Consider the following 24,233-nt stretch of genomic DNA (forward strand, 5'->3'; position numbering starts at 1 on the left):
TAAGTATTTCTAAGTTCTAGGGGACTGATGACCTCAGAAGTGAAGTCCCATAGTGCTCAGAGCCATTTTTTAAATACCTTCGAAGCCTTAAAAAAACATGTACTGTAACAGCTTTTAACGACAAAGAAACGGTGGTGAAATATTGGTTAAACGATGGAGGGAAAAGATGCTTGAAGTTACGCAGTGTGCAAAGGCGTTTTCGTTTCGTAAAATCGGGGCGTGAACCGTACAAAAGGAAGAATGAATTACATGAAGCAAGCAATTTGCGTCAAACGGAAACCCGAAACCATCTGAATGAAAAACTGTTCGAAACATTTAGAATTGCTCGTGAGAGACTATGCACTGTTACCGATGGAGATCGACGAGACTGGGCCTTCCGAATTGTACCTGACACGAAAATTGCTAATTTCCAGACTTCGTCGACCTGGCTACGCAGATTCAAGAAATCGTACAGAATAGGAAGTCGCATAATTACCAAGTTTATGTCACGTAAACGTGTACAGCACCTACCAGTGATAGACAATGCTATAGAGAAATTCATAGCTGACATAAAGACGAAACTTGGTATTATCCCAGCAGCTGCTGCTTATAAAGCTAATCAGTCAGGTTTCATGAAAGAACTGCGTGCACACCGCACTGTATGATTTCGGGGTGCAAAAAAGACGGAGTCGGTTGCCCAATCGATGAATGCAATGACACATTAACATACGATAATGTCAGTGATAGGTATGAGTGGTTCACCGTTCCCGCAGCTGTATATCTGCCTTCAAGAACCGCAAGGAATATTAGGACCAAAACTAAAAAAATGGACTGTTTAGTTGCAAAAATCTTGTAATCGGCCGGCCGGAGCGGTTCTAGGCGCTACAGTCTGGAACCGCTACGGTCGCAGGTTCGAATCCTGCCTCGGGCATGAATGTGTGTGATGTCCTTAGGTTAGTTAGTTTTAAGTAGTTCTAAGTTCTAGGGGACTGATGACCTCAGAAGTTAAGTCGCATAGAGCGCAGAGCCATTTGAACCATTTTTTTTCTTGTAATCGACGTATTAAAATCTGGAAAAATGGGAAAGAATAGTTTTCAACATTTCGTTCGAAACGTATTCCTACCAGCTGCAGAAACTAATTCATTTCTTTTGATGGATTCATGGTCTGGACATAACGATGCCTCTGTTTTTGTGGAGGACACGGAAAATCTGTAATGTAATGTGGATTCCGCCTGGAACTACTAGTGCCATTCAACCTCTCGATAAAGAATTTTTTCGACCGTGGAAAGCATTTTTCGGGAAATTATCGGACAACGTAATTTCCGATATCTCTCCCTCATTCAGATTTATCAGCGGAATTGTGTTCTTACGCTCCAGTCATTTGTGCATTACCAGTTATCTTCGCCACGCATTACGAATTTGATCAAGTACGCCTGGTATGCAGCTCAATATGCAGAACAAAAGCCGGGACCATTTCTGATTCCATCCCAGCTCTGTCTAAATAAAACCTGTAGTTATTCTGACCTCCCCCCCATGAAGAGGGGCAGCAGCCTTTTCAGTAGTTGCAAGGGCAACAGTCTGGATGACTGACTGATCTGGCCTTGTAACAATAACCAAAACGGCCTTGCTGTGCTGGTACTGCGAACGGCTGAAAGCAAGGGGAAACTACGGCCGTAATTTTTCCCGAGGGCATGCAGCTTTACTGTATGATTAAATGATGATGGCGTCCTCTTGGGTAAAATATTCCGGAGGTAAAATAGTCCCCCATTCGGATCTCCGGGCGGGGACTACTCAAGAGGATGCCGTTATCAGGAGAAAGAAAACTGGCGTTCTACGGATCGGAGCGTGGAATGTCAGGTCCCTTAATCGGGCAGGTAGGTTAGAAAATTTAAAAAGGGAAATGGACAGGTTAAAGTTAGATATAGTGGGAATTAGTGAAGTTCGGTGGCAGGAGGAACAAGACTTCTGGTCAGGTGACTACAGGGTTATAAACACAAAGTCAAATAGGGGTAATGCAGGAGTAGGTTTAATAATGAATAGGAAAATAGGAACGCGGGTAAGCTACTACAAACAGCTTAGTGAACGCATTATTGTGGCCAAGATAGATACGAAGCCCACACCTACTACAGTAGTACAAGTTTATATGCCAACTAGCTCTGCAGATGACGAAGAAATTGAAGAAATGTATGATGAAATAAAAGAAATTATTCAGATTGTGAAGGGAGACGAAAATTTAATAGTCGTGGGTGACTGGAATTCGAGTGTAGGAAAAGGGAGAGAAGGAAACGTAGTAGGTGAATATGGATTGGGGCTAAGAAATGAAAGAGGAAGCCGCCTGGTAGAATTTTGCACAGAGCACAATTTAATCATAGCTAACACTTGGTTTAAGAATCATGATAGAAGGTTGTATACATGGAAGAACCCTGGAGATACTAAAAGGTATCAGATAGATTATATAATGGTAAGACAGAGATTTAGGAACCAGGTTTTAAATTGTAAGACATTTCCAGGGGCAGATGTGGACTCTGACCACAATCTATTGGTTATGACCTGTAGATTAAAACTGAAGAAACTGCAAAAAGGTGGGAATTTAAGGAGATGGGACCTGGATAAACTGAAAGAACCAGAGGTTGTACAGATTTTCAGGGAGAGCATAAGGGAACAATTGACAGGAATGGGGGAAAGAAATACAGTAGAAGAAGAATGGGTAGCTTTGAGGGATGAAGTAGTGAAGGCAGCAGAGGATCAAGTAGGTAGAAAGACGAGGGCTAATAGAAATCCTTGGGTAACAGAAGAAATATTGAATTTAATTGATGAAAGGAGAAAATATAAAAATGCAGTAAATGAAGCAGGCAAAAAGGAATACAAACGCCTCAAAAATGAGATCGACAGGAAGTGCAAAATGGCTAAGCAGGGATGGCTAGAGGACAAATGTAAGGATGTAGAGGCTTATCTCACTAGGGGTAAGATAGATACTGCCTACAGGAAAATTAAAGAGACCTTTGGAGATAAGAGAACCACTTGTATGAACATCAAGAGCTCAGATGGAAACCCAGTTCTAAGCAAAGAAGGGAAAGCAGAAAGGTGGAAGGAGTATATAGAGGGTCTATACAAGGGCGATGTACTTGAGGACAATATTATGGAAATGGAAGAGGATGTAGATGAAGATGAAATGGGAGATACGATACTGCGTGAAGAGTTTGACAGAGCACTGAAAGACCTGAGTCGAAACAAGGCCCCCGGAGTAGACAACATTCCATTGGAACTACTGACGGCCTTGGGAGAGCCAGTCCTGACAAAACTCTACCATCTGGTGAGCAAGATGTATGAAACAGGCGAAATACCCTCAGACTTCAAGAAGAATATAATAATTCCAATCCCAAAGAAAGCAGGTGTTGACAGATGTGAGAATTACCGAACAATCAGTTTAATAAGCCACAGCTGCAAAATACTAACACGAATTCTTTACAGACGAATGGAAAAACTAGTAGAAGCCGACCTCGGGGAAGATCAGTTTGGATTCCGTAGAAATACTGGAACACGTGAGGCAATACTGACCTTACGACTTATCTTAGAAGAAAGATTAAGGAAAGGCAAACCTACGTTTCTAGCATTTGTAGACTTAGAGAAAGCTTTTGACAATGTTGACTGGAATACTCTCTTTCAAATTCTAAAGGTGGCAGGGGTAAAATACAGGGAGCGAAAGGCTATTTACAATTTGTACAGAAACCAGATGGCAGTTATAAGAGTCGAGGGATATGAAAGGGAAGCAGTGGTTGGGAAGGGAGTAAGACAGGGTTGTAGCCTCTCCCCGATGTTATTCAATCTGTATATTGAGCAAGCAGTAAAGGAAACAAAAGAAAAATTCGGAGTAGGTATTAAAATCCATGGAGAAGAAATAAAAACTTTGAGGTTCGCCGATGACATTGTAATTCTGTCAGAGACAGCAAAGGACTTGGAAGAGCAGTTGAATGGAATGGATGGTGTCTTGAAGGGAGGATATAAGATGAACATCAACAAAAGCAAAACAAGGATAATGGAATGTAGTCGAATTAAGTCGGGTGATGTTGAGGGTATTAGATTAGGAAATGAGACACTTAAAGTAGTAAAGGAGTTTTGCTATTTGGGGAGCAAAATAACTGATGATGGTCGAAGTAGAGAGGATATAAAATGTAGACTGGCAATGGCAAGGAAAGCGTTTCTCAAGAAGAGAAATTTGTTAACATCGAGTATAGATTTAAGTGTCAGGAAGTCGTTTCTGAAAGTATATGTATGGAGTGTAGCCATGTATGGAAGTGAAACATGGACGATAACTAGTTTGGACAAGAAGAGAATAGAAGCTTTCGAAATGTGGTGCTACAGAAGGATGCTGAAGATTAGATGGGTAGATCACATAACTAATGAGGAGGTACTGAACAGGATTGGGGAGAGGAGGAATTTGTGGCACAACTTGGCCAGAAGAAGGGATCGGTTGGTAGGACATGTTCTGAGGCATCAAGGGATCACCAATTTAGTATTGGAGGGCAGTGTGGAGGGTAAAAATCGTAGGGGGAGACCAAGAGATGCATACACTAAGCAGATTCAGAAGGATGTAGGTTGCAGTAGGTACTGGGAGATGAAGAAGCTTGCACAGGATAGAGTAGCATGGAGAGCTGCATCAAACCAGTCTCAGGACTGAAGACCACAACAACAACAGTTATTCTGAATTGACTGATTGCATCAATTTTTCCTTTGTCTGGTGTGTCTGGTGCAAGAGAAATGTTTCTTTTTGTCATTCAATAGACACTTCGCATTTTTGTGAAGGAATAAACTAAGAGCTGTTTCATTGACAGTCAAATGTAAAACATTCCAACATTATTATAAGGAACGGCCTATAGGAACTGTTACAAATTGTAGTACTACAAGACACATTTCGTTTCAACATATTACATGTCCTCATTGATGGAAGTCGTCTGTGACATCAAACACTGCTATGATTTTATTTTTTCTGTTAGCCACTGTTATCGGAATTATATATGCAACAAATGAACTGTCGATATGAAATTATTCAAAAAAATGTTTGTATAGTTTAAGCCAGGTTTTCACCAGAGCAGACAAGATAACAACCACGAGCAAGAGAGTATTCCGCCTGGTGTACCCGGTAGGCCTCTTGCAGGTGTTTCAACTGGACGCCACTGCAGCTGCTTACATTTCCGTAACCTTCCCCAGTTACCTAATCGACAAATGAAGACGTGCATTTTAACGTGGATTCCGAACCACATGTCTTTCGTGGCTACTGCAACACCTGTGAGAGCCGGCCGAAGTGGCCGTGCGCTTAAAGGCGCTGCAGTCTGGAACCGCAAGACCGCTACGGTCGCAGGTTCGAATCCTGCCTCGGGCATGGATGTTTATGATGTCCTTAGGTTAGTTAGGTTTAACTAGTTCTGAGTTCTAGGGGACTAATGACCTCAGCAGTTGAGTCCCATAGTGCTCAGAGCCATTTGAACCATTTGAACACCTGTGAGAAGTGAATGCTCGGTTAAAAATCACAGTGAAAAAGTTGCGGTCTGAACGAGATTTGATCGCGCGCTCTCTGGAGCACGAAGCACACGGTTTGCCATTAGACAATGCTGCTTTTTTTTTTTTTTAAAGAAAAAAAAGAGGATCTGACCATTATCCCTTACACGCTAGCTGGCTAGCTGTGTCATCTCTTGAGATGATGCTCGACGTCGGTAATTAGTATTCTGTTCATAAATTTCCTCTCAATGGTAATGAGAAGCCAGTAATAAATGGCAGCCGACATACAAGGAAAATTTTGGACTGGTGCTAAGGAGAGATGGAGATGCAATTTCGTGTAAAGTGCACGAATTCCACGCATGTCACGCTTCCATAAAAAAATGAGACACTTAAATTCTTCCTTCTCAGCGCCATTTTCCATACTCCGTCATGAACAGTGCTCTTTCCATGCAAAATAATCCTCAATTATTAGCAGAGTTTCGCATTGTGAAACCAACAAGATAGAGTTGTATCCTGTATGCCGAATATTAGCTCCAAAAACTTAAAAACTAATAACATAGCCTTCATAGGCAATGTTCCCTACCTCATGTTCTCTTCGATTCCCTGTAGTGTAAACGATTCTACCCATATACAAGCGAAGGATGAAAGGATGATGGGAACAACACAACACCCAGTCCCCGAGCGGAGAAAATCTCCAACCGGGAATCGAACGCGGACCCAGTGCATGGGAAGCAAGCACGTTACCACCCAGCTAAGCAGGCGGACAGTGACAAGAGAAAACTGGTAAGCACGTTCCCACCCAGCTAAGCAGACGGACAGTGACAAGAGAAAACTGGCAAGACAGGAGCTGGTAACAGGGAATACAGAAATGGAGGAGTACTGGAGGGACAGCTACACTATGTGAAAAAAGTATACAGACACCCACAAAAACATACGTTTTTCATATTAGGTGAATTGTGCTGCCACCTACTGGCAGATATTCCATATCAGCGATCTCAGTAGTCATTAGACATCGTGAGAGAGCAGAATGGGGCTCTCCGCGGAACTCACGGACTTCGAACATGGCCAGGTGATTGGATATCACATGTGTGATACGTCTGTATGCGAGATTTTCACACTCCTAAACGTCCATAGGTCCACTGTTTGCAATGTGATAGTGAAGTGGAAACGTGAAGGGACACATACAGCACAGAAGCGTACAGGCTGACTTCTTTTGTTGACTGACAGAGACCGCCGACGTTGAGGAGGGTCGTAATGAGTAATAGGGTGACATAAATCCAGACTATCACACAGGAATTCCAAACTGCATCAGTATCCACTGCAAGTACTATGACAGTTTGGCGGAAGGCGAGAAAACTTGAGTAATAGGGTGACATCAATCCAGACTATCACACAGGAATACCAAACTGCATCAGTATCCACTGCAAGTACTATGACAGTTTGGCGGAAGGTGAGAAAACTTGGATTTCATGGTCCAGCTGCTGCTCATAAGCCACACATCACGCCAGTAAATGCCAAACAACGCCTCGCCAATTGGACGACTGATCAGTGGAAAAACATTGTGTGGAATGACGAATCACGGTACACAATGTGGCGATCCGATGGCATGGTGTGAGTATGGCGAATGCTCGGTGAACGTCATCTGTCAGCGTGTGTAGCGCCAACAGTCAAATTCAAAATTCAGAGGCGGTGGTGCTATGGCGCGGTCGCATTTTTCATGGAGGGGCTTGTTCGCCTTGGTGTTTTGCGTGGCACTATCACAGCACAGGCGCACATTCGTGTTTTAACCACCACCTTGCTTCTCACTGTTGAAGAGCAATTCGGTAATGGCGATTGCATCGTTCGACACGATCGAGCACTTCTTCATAACGCACAGCCTGTGGGGGAGTAGTTATACGATAATAACATCCCTGTAATGGACTGGCCTGGGCAGAGTCCAGACCTGAATCCTATAGAACACATTTATGATGTTTTGGAGAGCCGACTTCATGCCAGGCCTCACCAAGCGACATCGATACCTCTCCTCAGTGCAGCACTCCGTGAAGAATGGGCTGCCATTCCCCAAGAAACGCACATGATTGAACGTATGCCTGCGAGAGTGGAAGCTGTCATCAACGCTACGGGTGGGCTAACACCATATTTAATTCCAGCATTACCGATGGAGGGCGCTACGAGCTTGTAAGTCATTTTCGGCCAGGTGCCCGGATACTTTTGATGACATAGTGTATCTCTCGTACAGTTCAGAGGAGGTGGTGCTGGAGACGGCAGTGGCTGGGAATAAAGAGGAGTGGAGGAGGTCTTACATGATATAATTATTAAAAAGCTTCTCACTGTTTCCTCTGAAATGAATAAGCTTTTATTCAAAATCTTATTACACTTACCAGCTTTTTGTTGTACATCCAACATATCCAATACAAAAGTCACTTGTCCAGGTATCTGTTGATTATCATGGGACCAGAGACGAAGATAACAAAATGAAAACTGAAATACTAAATTCATCCTTCTGATGAACTTGAAAGCCACAGTTTATGTCAACATGCAACACAATGGATAAAATCATGTGTTAGCAACAGAAAGGAATATCTGATGGCAGAATCTAGATGCATATATGAAAGCAAGGCCATTAAATACAATGCACCTCAGGGATCTGTACATAGTCCACTATTTCTGTACATCCATCCTTGTGATGGATGGTCTCTGTGACTTGGGCTGTTTACATACATACTGAAATGAACTGGTTGTTATATAATAAAATAACATCAAACAATGGCTGCAGGTATTTCATTTTATTAAGTATGGTGCGCTACTATCCAATCTCTTTGAAAACTACATCAAAGTCAGTGAGAAGGAACAAAAATTTTTGTATCATGGTGACATGACGGTGGTAAATGCAGAGAAAGAAACTTGCACATTCATTTTAGCAGATAACGTGGTTCAGTAGTTCTCACAGAATGACTGAATTAAAAAACTACAAAAGGCAGTGTTCACGGTTTTCACTAATAAATAAAAGGAAGATCTCATAAATGTACTTATATATGAAACAAGACTGGAAGAAATTACCTGCATAACATTTTTGAAAGCTATGCCAGATAATTAGCTCTAATGAAGACAACATATAGACAGTGTTTGCTGTAAATTAAGCAATGTAATATTCATTATGAAACTAGCCACTTCAGTGTACAGTGTGTCACATTCTTCTTCAACTCTACTTACAATATGGAATTGCTTAAAGGGAAGCTCTGACAGAATAAATGCAAAAAAATTCTTATATTGCAAAAAAAGGCCATTGGGATTATTCTGAATAACACCAAAGTGACTCCTGCAGAAATGCCTTCCAAAAACCAAAAATACTGGTATGTCCATCTATCAACATATACAGAACAATAGTTTCATTAATAGAAGATAGTAAATTACCAGAAGAAATGCAGATGCCCATTTTCATGACACAAGAAAGAAAGACCAGCTAAGAAGTACACCACACAGACAGAGTTGTTGCTAAAATTTCTCAACAAACAGGTGCTCAACTGATAAAGTACCTTAGAACGTAAATAATGGGGAATGTTTTATTATGTGTGTTTTGCATTTACCTTTATATGAAGTGTATGAAAACTATATATAACTAGATACAAAACCACAGCTAAATGTGAATTGCTGTATGTATCACACACTCTTGGAAAAAGAATCGCAACATCAAGAAGGAGGTGTGCAAAATAAACGAAAGCTGGTAGTTGTGTTTCCACATCTGAAAGTTGAATTCCATTGGAATTTCGACCCAGTCGCGTAAGAGTGGCGTAGTAGCGCCACTATGAGAATGAAAATCAGGTTTGCTTTAAATACATGCTGTAAACCTCGTGGGTATTAGTCTGAGATTAGATATGTTGAGTTGACGTTAGTCAAGAATGCCTTTAAGACAACAAAGAACACATTATCAACATCTCACTGTGTTTAAACGAGGTTATGTATTAGGGTTATGAGAAACTGGACGTTTCTTCTGTGATACTGCAGAAAGCCTTGGCAGAAATGTAACCACTATACGTGTTTGCTGGCAGCAGTAGTCATGAGAACGTATGGTCCCAAGAAAACTGGGCTCCAGGCGACCATGTGGCGCTACCAAGAGGAGAGACCATCATATTTGGCATATGGCTCTGGCACATAATACTGCATCTGCAGTAGCAATTTGATCAGCAGCTAGCATGACAGTGGAAGTCAGTTGTGTTTTCTGATGAAGGCCAGTGATGACCTTGTGTTTGTTTGAAGGAAGTCAGTTACGGGGTTGCAAAAAGCTGTCTGTATGCTAGACACACTGGACCTATACCTGGATTTATGGTCTAGGGTGTGATTTCATATGACAGCAGAGCACTCTCGTCGTTATCTCATACGCCCTGAGAGAAAACGTGTATGTTAGTCTGGTCATTCGATCTGTTGCGCTGCCATTCATGAACAGAAGTCCAGGAGGTATTCTCCAACAGGATAACACTCACTCACAGATAATTGTTGTATTCAGACGTGCTCTACAGAGTCTCAATAAGTCGTCTTGGCCTGCTCAATCATCAGATTTGTCTCCAGTCAAGCACATACGTGACATTATCGGATAACAACTATAGTATCATCCACAAACAGTATTAACCATCCCTGTATTGACCAATCAAGTGCAACAGGCATGGAACTCCATCCCACAAAGAGATATCCAGCACCTGTACAACACAATGCATTCACATCTGCATGCTTGTATTCAACATTCTGACAGCTGCATTGGTTATTTATGTATCAGCATTTGTGATGACATGTCTTTTGCTTACATCAACCTGTGATCCTGCAGTTTTCATCACTCAAATATACTAGACAAATAGATTCCCAAAATTTCATTACTCTACATTAATTACTTCTTGGTGTATGATTTTATATGTGGGTGTTATAATCACCTGATTTAAAGAACATTTAAGTAACTTTAAGACCTAAAATAAATATCGATGTAAATGTATTCACAAAGTTACTATCATACCCATCACTTTTTGTTTCAAACTGTATGTAATATGTAGATTAAATATTTTAAGACATTATATTAAGGTAATTTGTTCTTGCACTAAATGTAATCAAAAGGGACTACATAAAAACCGATCAGTGAACCTATGTGTTTCACACAGATTTGAAAATGGTGATACAGAAATCAGTAAGTCAAGGATTGAAAACCTGGCCCCCCCCAAAGATGAAAGCCTACTGAATATGATGTGGTATCCATTTAATTCTGGTTGAGCATGCGAGATAACTGCCTCCTCCACTAACAATAGCTCATGTTATTCAGGGAAATTGTAATTTTTAAACTGTGTATGTGATCATTATTTAATTTATTCCAGAAACTATATTTTTATAAGGTCATCACCTCATCATTTGTAACAAGCCACCTCATCAATTCACATATCAAATCACATGACCTATAATTCAAAAAACTGACTTGTACAATATTGTATTGTACAACTTGTACAATATATGATCAAAAGGATTAACAGAGGCACAAATAGAGGTGCAAATAAATTTTTCTGGTTTATTTTGCAGTGCTTTAGTTCACTTATTTCACATTTTTAATAACAGACTGGAGAGTTTTTCAATATTGGAATTTATTACACCTTGTCTCTAAATTAGGTACGAAATATCCCTTCTTAGTGCAAGATATTTTTTATTCTGTGAGTACCTATATTAGGTCCTAGCTTTCACTTAATTGTACCCTTGTTTGTTTTAGAACCAGAGGGTTCAATCTATGCCCCACAGGCTGCATGTTGTCCAAATTGTCCAAAGCAAATTTCAGTGTGTTGCCAGAAGTGAACATCTATCACATGATCAGTGTTAGTGTTAATGTTAAGTACATTATGTGCAGCCCAAAACCCCATGTCCACTTCCAGTGTGATCCACGTAAGCTAAAAGTTTGGACACCTTTTGTAGAGGAAAAAAGGCTGAATGCACTGTAGGAATATCTTTCAGAAAGAGCTAAATTTTTTCATCTACCTTTGTAAACCACTTAACTGTAAATTTTCTCTTAAAACATTGTTATCAAGTCATTGTTTACAGTACTGTAATACAATACTTTTCTTCTGTGATCCGCAACTAACAGGTCAGTCACTACAAATCTTACATGAGAATAATGGAAGATTACTGGATCTAAAAACAACTGTCAATAGTTACTACACAACATCCTTCAGTTATCAGTGAGAAGATTGGAGCGGCAAATAAGTAAAACCTAGTTAATCCAGTACAATTATATTGCATCCACTTAACTGTAAATTTTCTCTTAAAACACTGTTGTCAAGTCATTGTTTACAGTACTGTAATACAATACTTTTCTTCTGTGATCCAAAACTAACAGGTCAGTAACTACAAATCTTACATGAGAATAATGGAAGATTATTGGATCTATAAGCAAACTGTCAATAGTTACTACACAACATCCTTCAGTTATCAGTGGGAAGATTGGAGTGGCAAATAAGTAAAACCTAGTTAATCCAGTACAATTATATTGCATCATTAAGTTCCAATGGCATGCCTGCTCAAGCAAGAAAGAGGAACAGCACAATATTCCACTGAGATGGTAAAGGTGAAAAAATGTCCTGGCCTAACAGGACATGTACCTAATTGAATAATTAGCCATTGTTGTTTGCTATACACACTGTAATTATTTGATTGTCACTATAGACACTCTTGCACTATTTGCTGTTACTTCAATGCCAGATACCTCCAAGTTCTGTTCAACAAAATATTTGCTTAGATCTAGAGATTCATATGTACATTATTTCTTTAAAAAATGGTGCAAATCCACCCTTTCTCATACTAGATCTTCAACAATAGCACCTAAACAAATGTTTTCGGTCTTTAACATGGCAATTCTGTTTGTAAAAAAATTGTTCTAGTAGATTGTACAAATATAGAACTAAATAACTGTTTTCAGAAATATGCTTCAAATACTGCTAAACACAAAACTTACTTGTTCTTAAGTCTAGTACTGTATCAACAGCCATATCAATCTGAGCAGACTCCCAGTCATTTTCACCTGCCAGTCCAAGCTTTCTGCCTAAATAACGGCATATGGCTATGGACTGATGCATCTTCTTCCCATCAATTTCAAGAAGGGGAACTTGTCCAAATGGTGTAGCTGCAAAATTGGAAACAATTATTTACCATTTCCACATAAACACAGAAAAATTACATAAATGCTATAAATATAGTTGTATATATTTCTCCAGTAATCGAAGTTGAAGGTTATGAAACACAAATTCTGTTGTAGAGTAGCCATTCACATCGTAGCTTTAACTTAAATCCTTGTGTACATGTGGCAGCTCAAGGTATGATAATGCAACTTTTTGTCAAAATTAAGTCCTGCATTCCTGTCTCAACATTTTTTTCTCTAAATAAAGTTGTAACAGAGTTTTTAAAGTCACTTCACATTTAAATAATCTGACGTGTAGAGGTAACAACTCACTGAACAGTTGCCGTGCTGAGCCACTGATAATACATAAATAAGACAAAGAACTTAGTTACTTTTTGGATGAATTCTGCAGCAGATCTCTTGAGTACAGATGCATACACAACCATAAAACTATACAGTGAGTTGTTATGAGGGCATGCTGAAAAGTAATGTCTGAATTTTTTTATGTAAAAACTGTTAAAGCGTTTAACATAAAACAAACACTATTAACATAATACTTCTGTTCTTCAAGTCAAGGTATATGCACCCTGTTGCCACAACTCCAACAATGTGTAACATTGTGGGCTGTAACGTAACTATGTCAGTGGGTGAGAAACAGCATGATGTAATTGTGTTTTAAATTCAAAGAGCCATCCACAGATGGAGCACCCTCTCCTTCAGCAAGACAAAGCCAGACAACATACGTATGAGTGCTGCGATATCTCTAACAATCCAATGCTCTGCGTTCACTGTCATAAATCGTTCTCCATATAGTCGCAATTTGGGTAACATGTTGGGCCAAAAAATGAAGGTAACGTAGACAAAAGTTTCAACCAGTTCTTCCAATGGATTGTGAGTTTTTTGATCTGCAGTGGCAGATGATCTACAAACTTACCTCCAATTACCAGTGGGATCCTTATCAGCTTCTGGTGCAAAGCTTCTCAGATAAAAAAATTTGCCACGATTTTATTCTGTTGTGAGGTTAAATGACCTCTTTTCCACAATTTTACGTTCTGGCTGTTACAAGTTGGGCACAAAATCAAGTGTGTAGCTCATTCTTGATCTGTTTAATCACCTCCAGATCCAGTGCAGTAATTATGATGTCACCTACAAACATGAGTACGAAGGCTGTCTGCTGTCTTTGATTGGCTATATAGACATGGTGATGACTATTTTGGATGCAACACAATTGACTTAACAGTTGCATTTACTTAGACCACTGTTTTCTGGCCAACTGAGTTTATAACTATTTTTTTCTGGATTAACAGACTGTATACACAGAATGCAGTCACATTCACTAACCAATTTGGCTTTTAAATGAATGTTAGCTTGTCTGTGTCTACAGTGAGAAATTCACTTAGAAACAGAAAAGCCAAACTTGTTTAACTGAATCATTCATAATTGAAATACAAGTCTACATTGTTTGATACAGTCATACATAGTTGCAATGACTCACACCAATCCCATACACTTGATTAACCCTTGTTTTTATCGACATTAAAGCTCCCCTACTACTCTGTTTCTTTCCAAAAATGGTTCTGCAATCCATTCATTGGTCTGTTGACAATGTGCCATGTATGATTTATAACCAGCTCCCCCGTCTCATTGCTTAAAAGCTAAAACAAAACTCTATGTAGTTTTGGCCCCTTTAATGCACAAATGATCCAAGTGTATTAAATTTGTGATGATGCTGAGACAGTGAACTGAAGCATCATCTTGAGGCAAAAACCTCACATGAAATATGAGGCATCAACAACTCAGTAAGCCTAAGTCACAATACGCACAATTTAGCTCTCTGTTAAATGACAGACATAACTCAATACTTTACATTTGGGGCAAGAAATAGAATTGGAATACATACAATTACGTAATGAATATTCAGTGAAAGGGCTACGCTCTGTAAGAACACCCATGGAAAAAAAGTGATACTACAAGCAAAATGCAAATATTGATGATTTCTGAGCTATCTACGATTTATTATATAATAAATACATAAAATGAGTTAGTTTGTATCATCATTAATGTTTACTGCCAACTGTTCTACTACATTCCTCCTATGGGAATCACCGGCCGAAGTGGCCGTGCGGTTAAAGGCGCTGCAGTCTGGAACCGCAAGACCGCTACGGTCGCAGGTTCGAATCCTGCCTCGGGCATGGATGTTTGTGATGTACTTAGGTTAGTTAGGTTTAACTAGTTCTAAGTTCTAGGGGACTAATGACCTCAGAAGTTGAGTCCCATAGTGCTCAGAGCCATTTGAACCATTTGAACCTATGGGAATCATCACAAAAGGTCTAGTAGAAATAAGGAGAGTGAGATTGATAAAAATAAGGAAAATAATATTGCTAGATTTCATTAAGTAGTTCACTGTTAAACACAGTTTGATCTTAACCTGGTTTTTATGAAGATGTTATAAAGCCAGATTAGCTACACATATAAAGTACAAGGACTAGCAAGGTTTAATACTTCTTCACTCTGGTTTTGGCATTTCTTTAAAAAGCTCTTTTGGCTAGTAAAATTCAGCCATATTATTCAGTCGATATGCCAATAAATATTAGAAGACTCTTTCAACTCCTTCATGCAATACTGCTAATCCTCGAAAACCAAAATCTACAGTACAACTCATAACAACAGCTGAACGACTGTTACATATGAGGCATCTCTTTCATATAAAAATGCTATTTTTAGTTTTTTATATAACTAGAAATGGGAAAGGTAACCATTATCTATACAGGCAACATGCTGAGCATCAAAATACAGATGTAGCTGAGCCATAGAACTAAAATTATTCATCAGAGCATGCACTAACACAATCTTGTGTGTTCAGTATCTTTGTTACAAGGATTAAGAGTGTTTTGTGAGACAGTATGCTGCTTGATGACTTGCTTTGATTGTGAATATTTCTCCTTTCTCGAATAATTTCAGCATATATAAGTTGCTTAGATACATTTGATTAAATTGGCTGTGTTTGCTTTGTATGACTATATGAACACAGAAAAGAAATGTTGCAAATGATGGATGCATTAATTCAGATATCATACTTACAAGTTTTCATTGAGCTCCACTTCTCTGGAGATTCAATACGGACATCCTCAAACTCTATCTTTCCGTAGAACAAAAGAAAACGTATTGGTTCAGCAGTTCCCTTAGCATTGAAGTAAGTTAATTTATATTTTGGTGCCATCTGGAACTAATTCATATTTAAAAATAAAAAACTGAAACAGACGATTGTATGAGCATTTAACATAAATGAAAAACATAATATTATTTATTGTTATTTACATAGGCTATAATTCATATCTCTCCATATACTATCTACCTCACCTATCTTAATGAGAGACAAAATTCAAAACATAGCAATGACTAACATAATATGTAAAAACGATTGATATTCTTCTTCATCATAACCGTTTCTGAATACCTATTTGCATTGTTTATAACACCTTTTTTAAAAAAATTACTCAAACTGACTTACTATCATACTTATGATCATGGATATTCATGTTCTACAATAACTATATTTTGTTTCCTGAAGCAAAGTGAAAATATATTTCAGTTACATAGACTGTAGTCAAGTCAGTACACGAAGGTTCCTGACAAATGCAATGGGCTGGGCATGGTAGCTTTGCAAATGTACCTTAACCAGCTGTGCAACAAAATTTTTGTAAATGTGTCTATGGCACTGCCACAGTGTTGGGGGCAGCTCTATAGTTGAGCGCTGTTTTCACCTGCAGCCATTTGCAGTTTGCTGCTGAAACTGCCAACAGTTAAGGCGTCTTCTTGCACTGACTCAACTATAAGGATACTACATAAGTGACCACCTTGTAAACAAAATTATTTTATTGTATCTTCCCAATCTGAGACCACACAAACTATATTATTACTGGTTTTGACTTCTTAGAAAGCCAAAATCAGACTTGCGAGTTTACCGAAATATTGCGTTACTATATAGCATATTCTAAAAATCTGCTAACAAATTTCTAAGAAGTCAAACTTGTAATGGCACCATTAGCATGACCTGATTTTGGAGACGTAGAATAAAAGATATTCCCTGTGTTATGTGGCCACTATCAGCTAACGAATTTTTTTAAATGCTTTTAATATCCAACCGATTAAAGACAAATGGCGCCTTCCATTAGTTACAACTATTCACAACCTTATCATACATATTATTAATTGTAACAGATTTTATTATTACCACAGTCAGTAATAAAAAGCAGTTTTACTTCATAGAAAGTTAGTTACTGAAAAGGGAGGGAAACAATGATACATGCTAAACCTTAGTGCACAATACATTTCCAAAACTCCTCACTTGATGACTGTACGCAAAACGAAATGTAAATAAAAAGTACAGTATTCCAAAGAACATTTCCAGTCCAAAAAATTGTTGAAAATAAAATAAATAATAAATAAAAAATTGGTTGAAAATAATATCATAAATTTTGTTAATGCCTGCTCGAAAATTTATGAGAATCTTCACTTGTTGTATCTCCTAGAAACAATTTCATGCGACATGGTATGGCATTTATTCTTATTGGGCCAGCTCAGATCAAATGGATCCAATTATTTCAAATCTGAATGTTATCTTGCATAGATGGTACCTATATTATAAAACTAAATTTTATGTTCCAAATGCAACTAACTCAGGGTTTCGATGGAGGGCTGTTAAGGTCATGTGATCTCAACAATATTTTCGGCAAACTTTAAGAGAGCTTAAAACTGAAACTAGAAGCAATGTAAACGAGATATCTGGAGTAAGGGGACAACGTTTTGAGCTCTTCGCACTGTTAGAGTTTCAAGTTTGTGTCATATACCATTTTTGTGCTGCATGAGTTCAAAATTTGGGTAAAGCAGTTGTGACGATTTTGTTAACCATGTTGTGGTTGCATAATTATTAAATAAACAACGTACATTGAGCACTATTTAATAGTTCTGTAGAGAAAGCTGCTTGCTATCAATTCTGCCAAAACGTATGCATGAGTATGCTAGAAATTAAAATGTAAAAACCACATAAAATGTGCACATAATTGCTAACTGGTACCAACACTTTTTTTAAAGGAGATAATATATATACCCCCTGTGAACCATGGACCTTGCCGTTGGTGGGGAGGCATGCATGCCTCAGTGATACAGATAGCCGTACTGTATGTACAACCACAATCTGATGAGAGCCCAGACAAACGTTTGGTTCCTGAAGAAGGGCAGCAGCCTTTTCAGTAGTTGCAGGGGCAACAGTCTGGATGATTGACTGATTTGGCCTTATAACACTAACCAAAACGGCCTAACTCTGCTGGTACTGCGAACGGCTGAAAGCAAGGGGGGTAATTTTTCCTGAGGGCATACAATTTACTGTATGGTTAAATGATGATGGCTTCCTCTGGAGGCAAAATAGTCCCCCATTCGGAACTCCAGGCGGGGACTACTCAGGAGGACGTCGTCGAAAGAAAACTGGTGTTTTACGGATTGGAGTGTGGGGTGTCAGATCCCTTAATCGGGCAGGTCGATTAGAAAATTTAAAAAGGGAAATGGATAGGTTAAAGTTAGATATAGTGGGAATTAGTGACGTTTGATTGCAGGAGGAACAAGACTTCTCGTCAGATGACTACAGGATTATAAATACAAAATCAAATAGGGGTGATGCAGGAGTAGGTTTAATAACGAATTAAAAAATAGGAGTGCGGGTAAGCTACTACAAACAGCATAGTGAATGCATTATTGTGGCCAAGATAGACACGAAGCTCACCCTACCACAGTAGTACAAGTTTATACGCCAACTAGCTCCGCAGATGACGAAGATATTAATGAAATGTGTGATGAGATAAAAGAAATTATTCAGATAGTGAAGGCAGACGAAAATTTAATAGTCATGGGTAACTGGAATTCGATAGTAGGTAAAGGAAGAGTAGTAGATGAATATGGAATAGGGGTAAGGAACGAAAGAGGAAGCTGCGTGGTAGAATTTTGCACAGAGCTGAAAGCAAGGGGGGTAATTTTTCCCGAGGGCATACAATTTACTGTATGGTTAAATGATGATGGCTTCCTCTGGAGGCAAAATAGTCCCCCATTCGGAACCTAACACTTGGTTCAAGAATCACGAAAGACGATTGTATGCATGGCAGAGGCCTGAAGATACTGGAAGGTTTCAGATAAATTATATAATGGTGAGACAGAGATTTAGGAACCAGGTTTTAAATTGTAAGACATTTCCAGGGGCAGATGTGGAGTCTGACCACCATCTAATGGTTATAAACTGTAGATTAAAACTGAAGAGACTGCAAAAAGGTGGTAATTTAAGAAGATGGGACTTGGATAAACTGTCAGAACCAGAGGTTGTAGAGAGTTTCAGGGAGAGCATTAGAAAACGATTGACAAGACTGGGGGAAATAAATACAGTAGATGAAGAATGGGTAGCTTTCAGAGATGAAATAGTAATAGCAGCACAGGATCACGTAGGTAAAAAGACGAGGGTTAGTAGACATCCTTGGGTAACAGAAGAAATTTTGAATTTAATTGATGAAAGGAGAAAATATAAAAATGCAGTAAACGAAGCTGGGTAAAAGGAATACAAGCGTCTCAAAAATTAGATAAACGGGAACTGCAAAATGACTAAGCAGGGATGGCTAGAGGACAAATCTACGGATGTAGAGGCATATATCACTAGGGGTAAGATAGATACTGCCTACAGGAAAATTAAAAAGACCTTTGGAGAAAAGGGAACCACTTGTATGAATATCAAGAGCACAGATGGAAACCCAGTTTTAAGCAAAGAAGGGAAAGCAAAAAGGTGGAAGCAGTATATAGAGAGTCTATACAAGGGCGATGTACTTGAGGACAATGTTATGGAAATGGAAGAGCATGTAGATGAAGATGGAGATATGATACTGCGTGAGGAGTTTGACAGAGCACTGAAAGATCTAAGTCGAAACAAGTCCCCGGGAGTAGACAATTTTTCCATTAGAACTGATAGCATTTGGAGAGCCAGCCCTGACAAAACTCTACTATCTGGTGAGCAAGATGTATGAGACAGACGAAATACCCTCAGGCTTCAAGAAGAACATAATGATTCCAATCCCAAACAAAGCTGGTGCTGACAGGTGTGGAAATTACCGAACTATCAGTTTAATAAATCACGGCTGCAAAATACTAACACGAATTCTTTATAGACGAATGGAAAAACTGGTAGAAGTCGACCTCGGGGAAGATCAGTTTGGATTCCGTGGAAATGTTGGAACACGTGAGGCAGTACTGACTCTACGACTTATCTTAGAAGATAGATTAAGGAAAGGAAAACCTACGTTTCTAGCAATTGTAGACTTAGAGAAAGCTTTTGACAATGTTGAGTGGAATATTCTTTTTCGAATTCTGAAGTTGGCAGGGGTAAAATACAGGGAGGGAAAGGCTATTACAGTTCGTACAGAAACCAGATGGCAGTTATAAGAGTCGAGGGGCATGAGCGGGAAGCACTGTTTGAGAAGGGAGTCAGGCAGGATTGTAGCCTATCCCCGAGGTTATTCAACCTGTATATTGAGCAAGCAGTAAAGGAAACAAAATAAAAATTCGGAGTAGGAATTAAAATACATGGAGAAGAAATAAAAACTTTGAGGTTCGCCGATGACATTGTAATTATGTCAGAGACAGCAAAGGACCTGGAAGAGCAGCTGAACGGAATGGACGGTGTCTTGAAAGGACGATATAAGATAAACATCAACAAAAGCAAAACGACGATAATGGAACGTAGTTAAATTAAATCGGGTGATGCTGAGGGATTTAGATTATGAAATGAGACACTTAAGGTAGTAAATGAGTTTTGCTAGTTGGCGAGCAAATGATGTTCGAAGTAGAGACGTACAGATGATATAAAATGTAGACTGGCAATGGCAAGGAAAGCGTTTCTGAAGAAGAGAAATTTGTTAACTTCGAGTATAGATTTAAATGTCAAGAAGTCGTTTCTGAAAGTATTTTTATGGAGTGTAACCATGTATGGAAGTGAAACATGGACGATAAATAGTTTAGACGACAAAAGAATAGAAGCCTTCGAAATTTGGTGCTGTAGAAGAATGCCGAGGATTAGACGGGTAGATCACGTAACTAATGAGGGGATACTGAATGGAATTCGGGAGAAAAGGAATTTGTGGCACAACTTCATTAGAAGAAGGGATAGGTTGGTAGGACACGTGTTAAGGCATCAAGGGATCACCAGTTTAGTATTGGAGGGCAGCGTGGAGGGTAAAAATCGTAGAGGGAGACCAAGAGATGAATACACTAAGCAGATTCAGAAGGATATAGGTTGCAGTAGGTACTGGGAGATGAAGAAGCTTGCACAGTATAGAGTAGCATGGAGAGATGCATCAAACCAGTCTCTGGCCTGAAGACAACAACAACATACACAGGGTGGTTCATCTGAAGTTTCGGATGAGATTATCTCGAGAACTATACACTGGGTCTAAATAGTGGGTAAGACAAGTTCGTAAGCTCAGAGGGGGACATCAAATGATACTACATGTGATTCTAGCGCCCGCCCCCTTGGGTGGGGCGGGGAGTAACTTTTAAGTCTTAAACGGAAACACCTATTTTTTATTGCAGTTTCGGATTCTCCATAAAAAAGTAATCAAATTGTGTCTGAAACATTTTTTTAAACGATTGACAGGTGGCGCTGAAGTTGAGAAAAATTAAAATTGTGGAAGAACTCATATTTATTTAGAATGATCCGAGACGGACGCATCAAAATGTTACAAAATGTGCACCAATTCTTCCGTTACGCCAAATTAAGCTATTTTTGTACAAAATTTACTGTATCCTACTTTCGCTTTACCCAGGAACAACGATATGGACGCAGTAGAATGATGTTCCTATGGGGTGCTTCATTAATGTGATTCCCCTTGCATCTCACATGTTGGGGTGCTTCATTAGTGTTAATCCCCTTGCCTATAACATGTTGGGTTTCTTCATTAGAATGAGTTCCCTAGCCTATCATACTTTTGGGGTGCTTAATTAATGAAATCAGCCACGAAGAAATTGTTCAAAATTGTCCCCATTTGCTTCAATGCATAAAGTCAATGGACCTCCCTATACATATATATAGCAGTGAATCTTCTCATTATTTACCTTATCAGTCCACCCAGTTTTCAAAATTCTTCTGTAGCACACTTCACAAATGCTTCACTTCTCTTCCGTTCCAGTTTTCTCACACTCCATGATCAATTACTATGCTGTGCTCCAAACCTACATTCTCAGAACTTTTTCCTCAAATTAAGGCTCATGTTTGATACTAGAGGGCTTCTCTTGGCCAGGAATACCGTTTTTGCCAGTGCTAGCCTACTATTCCCTCCTTGCTCCGTCTATCATGTGTTTTTTGTTGCCTCAGAGTAGAATTCCTTAAATTCATCTGCTTCAAGATCATTTCTGATGTTAACTTTCTCACTTTCCTCATTTCTGCTAGTATTCGTTACTTTCGTCTATCATTAATTTTCTCTCAATCCATATTCTGTACTCATTAGGCTCTTCATTCCATTCAAAAATTCTGTAATTCTTCTTCATTTTCACTGAGGATAGCAATGTAATCAGCACATTTTATCATTGATATCCTTTAATCTAAAATTTTAATCAGGCTAATGAACCTTTCTTTTATTTCCGTCACTATTTCTTAGATTTATAGCTTGAATAGTCGTAGCGGAAAACTACATCCCTGTCTTACATAGCTTTGAATCTGAGCACTTAGTTCTTGTTCTTCCAGTCTTACTGTTTCCTCCTGGTTCTTTCACATGTTGTGCTGTATATTATCTTTCCCTAAAACTTAACCCTATTTTTCTTATAATTTCGACCATCTTGCACTATTTCATGAGTACACTGTCAAATACTTTCTCCAGGTCGGCAAATTCTATGAATTTGTCTTGATTTTTCTTCAGTCTTCCATTTCACTAATAGTCACAACGGCTGAACTGCCTCTCTAGTGCGATTACCTTTCCTAAAGCCAAACTGATGGTAATCTAACAGATCCTCAATTTTCTTTTCCATTTTTCTGTATATTTTTTCATGTCATCAACTTGGATGAAGAAGCTCTTAATTTGACGGTACGATAATTCTCCCATTTGTTGGCTTTTGCAGCCTTAGGAATTGAGTGTATGATGTTTCTCCGAAAGTCTGATGATGTATCGTCAGTCTCACATATTCTACACCAACGCGAATAGTCATTTTATTACCAATTCCCCCAATTGTTTTACAAATTCCGAGGGAATTTCATCTATCTTTTATGCCTTATTTGATCTTAAATTGTACAAAGCTCTTTCAAATTCTTATTCTAATACCGGATCCCCTCTCTCTCCTCTGTCGACTCTTGTTTCTTCTTCTGTAACGATGTAACGACATCCCCCGTAGAGGCCTTCAATGTTCTCTTTTCACCTATCCACTCTCTCCTCTGCATTTAACAGTGGAATTCCCGTTGCACTCTTAATGTTACTGCCATTGCTTTTCATTTCACCGAAGGTTGTTCTGAGTTTTTAATATGTTTACTCAGTCCTTCCAAGCACCATTTCTGTTTTGATTTATTCACATTTTTCGTGCAGCCAATTTTCCTTGACTTTCCTGCACTTCTTATTTCCCGGTACTTCATTCCTAAGTGACTTGCATTTCTGTATTCCTGAATTTCCATGCACATTTTTTTTTACTTCCTTCTTTCGTCGATCAGCTGAAGTATTTGTTCTGTTACCCATGTATTCTTTGCAGTTACCCTACTTGTACCTGTGTTTTTCTGTCCAACTTCTGTGATTTCCATTTTTCGAGATGTCCATTCCTCTACAGCTGAACTGCCTGTTGAGCTATTCGTTACTGTAGTATCAGGGAACTTCAAGCGTAACCGTTCATTCCTTGGTCCTTCCATATACCACTTCTTTGCTCACTGATTCTTCCTGAATCGTCTCTGAAACTTCAGCCTACTCTTCATCATTACTAAATTTAGATCTGAGTTTATATCTGCTCCTGGGTATTCCTTACAATCCAATATCTGATTTTGGAATCTCTGCCTGACCATGATGTAATCTAAATGAAATCTTCCCGTATTTCCCAGCCTTTGCCAAGTTACCTCCTTCTCTTGTGATTCTTGAATAGAATATTCGCTATTACTGATATTTGTTGCAGAACTCAGTTTTAGCCCTCTCTCGTTCCTACTACCAAGCCCATGTTCTCCCGAACTCTTTCTGCTACTCCCTCTCCTGCAACTATATTCCAGGCCCTCATGACTATAAGATTTTCATATCCCTTTAGTTACTGAAGTACCTGTTCAGTATCCTCCTACATTTTCTCTATTACTCATCCTCTGCTTGCAACCTCTGCATGTATACCTGAACTGTAATTGTAAGTGTATGTTTGCTGTCGATTCTGATGAGAACAGCCCTATCACTGATATGTTCACAGTAACTCCCTCTCTGGCCTACTTTCCCATTCATAACGAAACCTACTCCTCTTACCTCATTTTCTGCTGCTGTTGATGTTACCACATATTCGTCTGACCAGAAATCCCCATCTCCTTTACGTTTCACTTCACTGACCCCACTATATGTAGATTGAGCATCTGGATTTTCCTTTTCATATT

General features: G+C 39.0%; 1 protein-coding gene across 1 annotated transcript in view; it reads right to left on the reverse strand.

The window, feature by feature from the left end:
* Positions 1-24,233, reverse strand: part of LOC126234705 (glutathione S-transferase-like) — a 70,066-nt gene that overhangs the window by 21,770 nt on the left and 24,063 nt on the right. Inside the window, exons 2-3 of the mRNA XM_049943449.1 lie at positions 15,692-15,836; positions 12,449-12,616 (exon numbers count right to left, since the gene is read on the reverse strand). Coding sequence (XP_049799406.1) covers positions 12,449-12,616; positions 15,692-15,830 — 307 coding nt within the window. The 5' untranslated portion in view covers positions 15,831-15,836. The remainder of the gene's footprint in view (positions 1-12,448; positions 12,617-15,691; positions 15,837-24,233) is intronic.

The sequence above is a fragment of the Schistocerca nitens genome, chromosome 2 (assembly GCF_023898315.1).
Source record: "Schistocerca nitens isolate TAMUIC-IGC-003100 chromosome 2, iqSchNite1.1, whole genome shotgun sequence".
Taxonomy (NCBI): Eukaryota; Metazoa; Arthropoda; class Insecta; order Orthoptera; family Acrididae; genus Schistocerca; species Schistocerca nitens.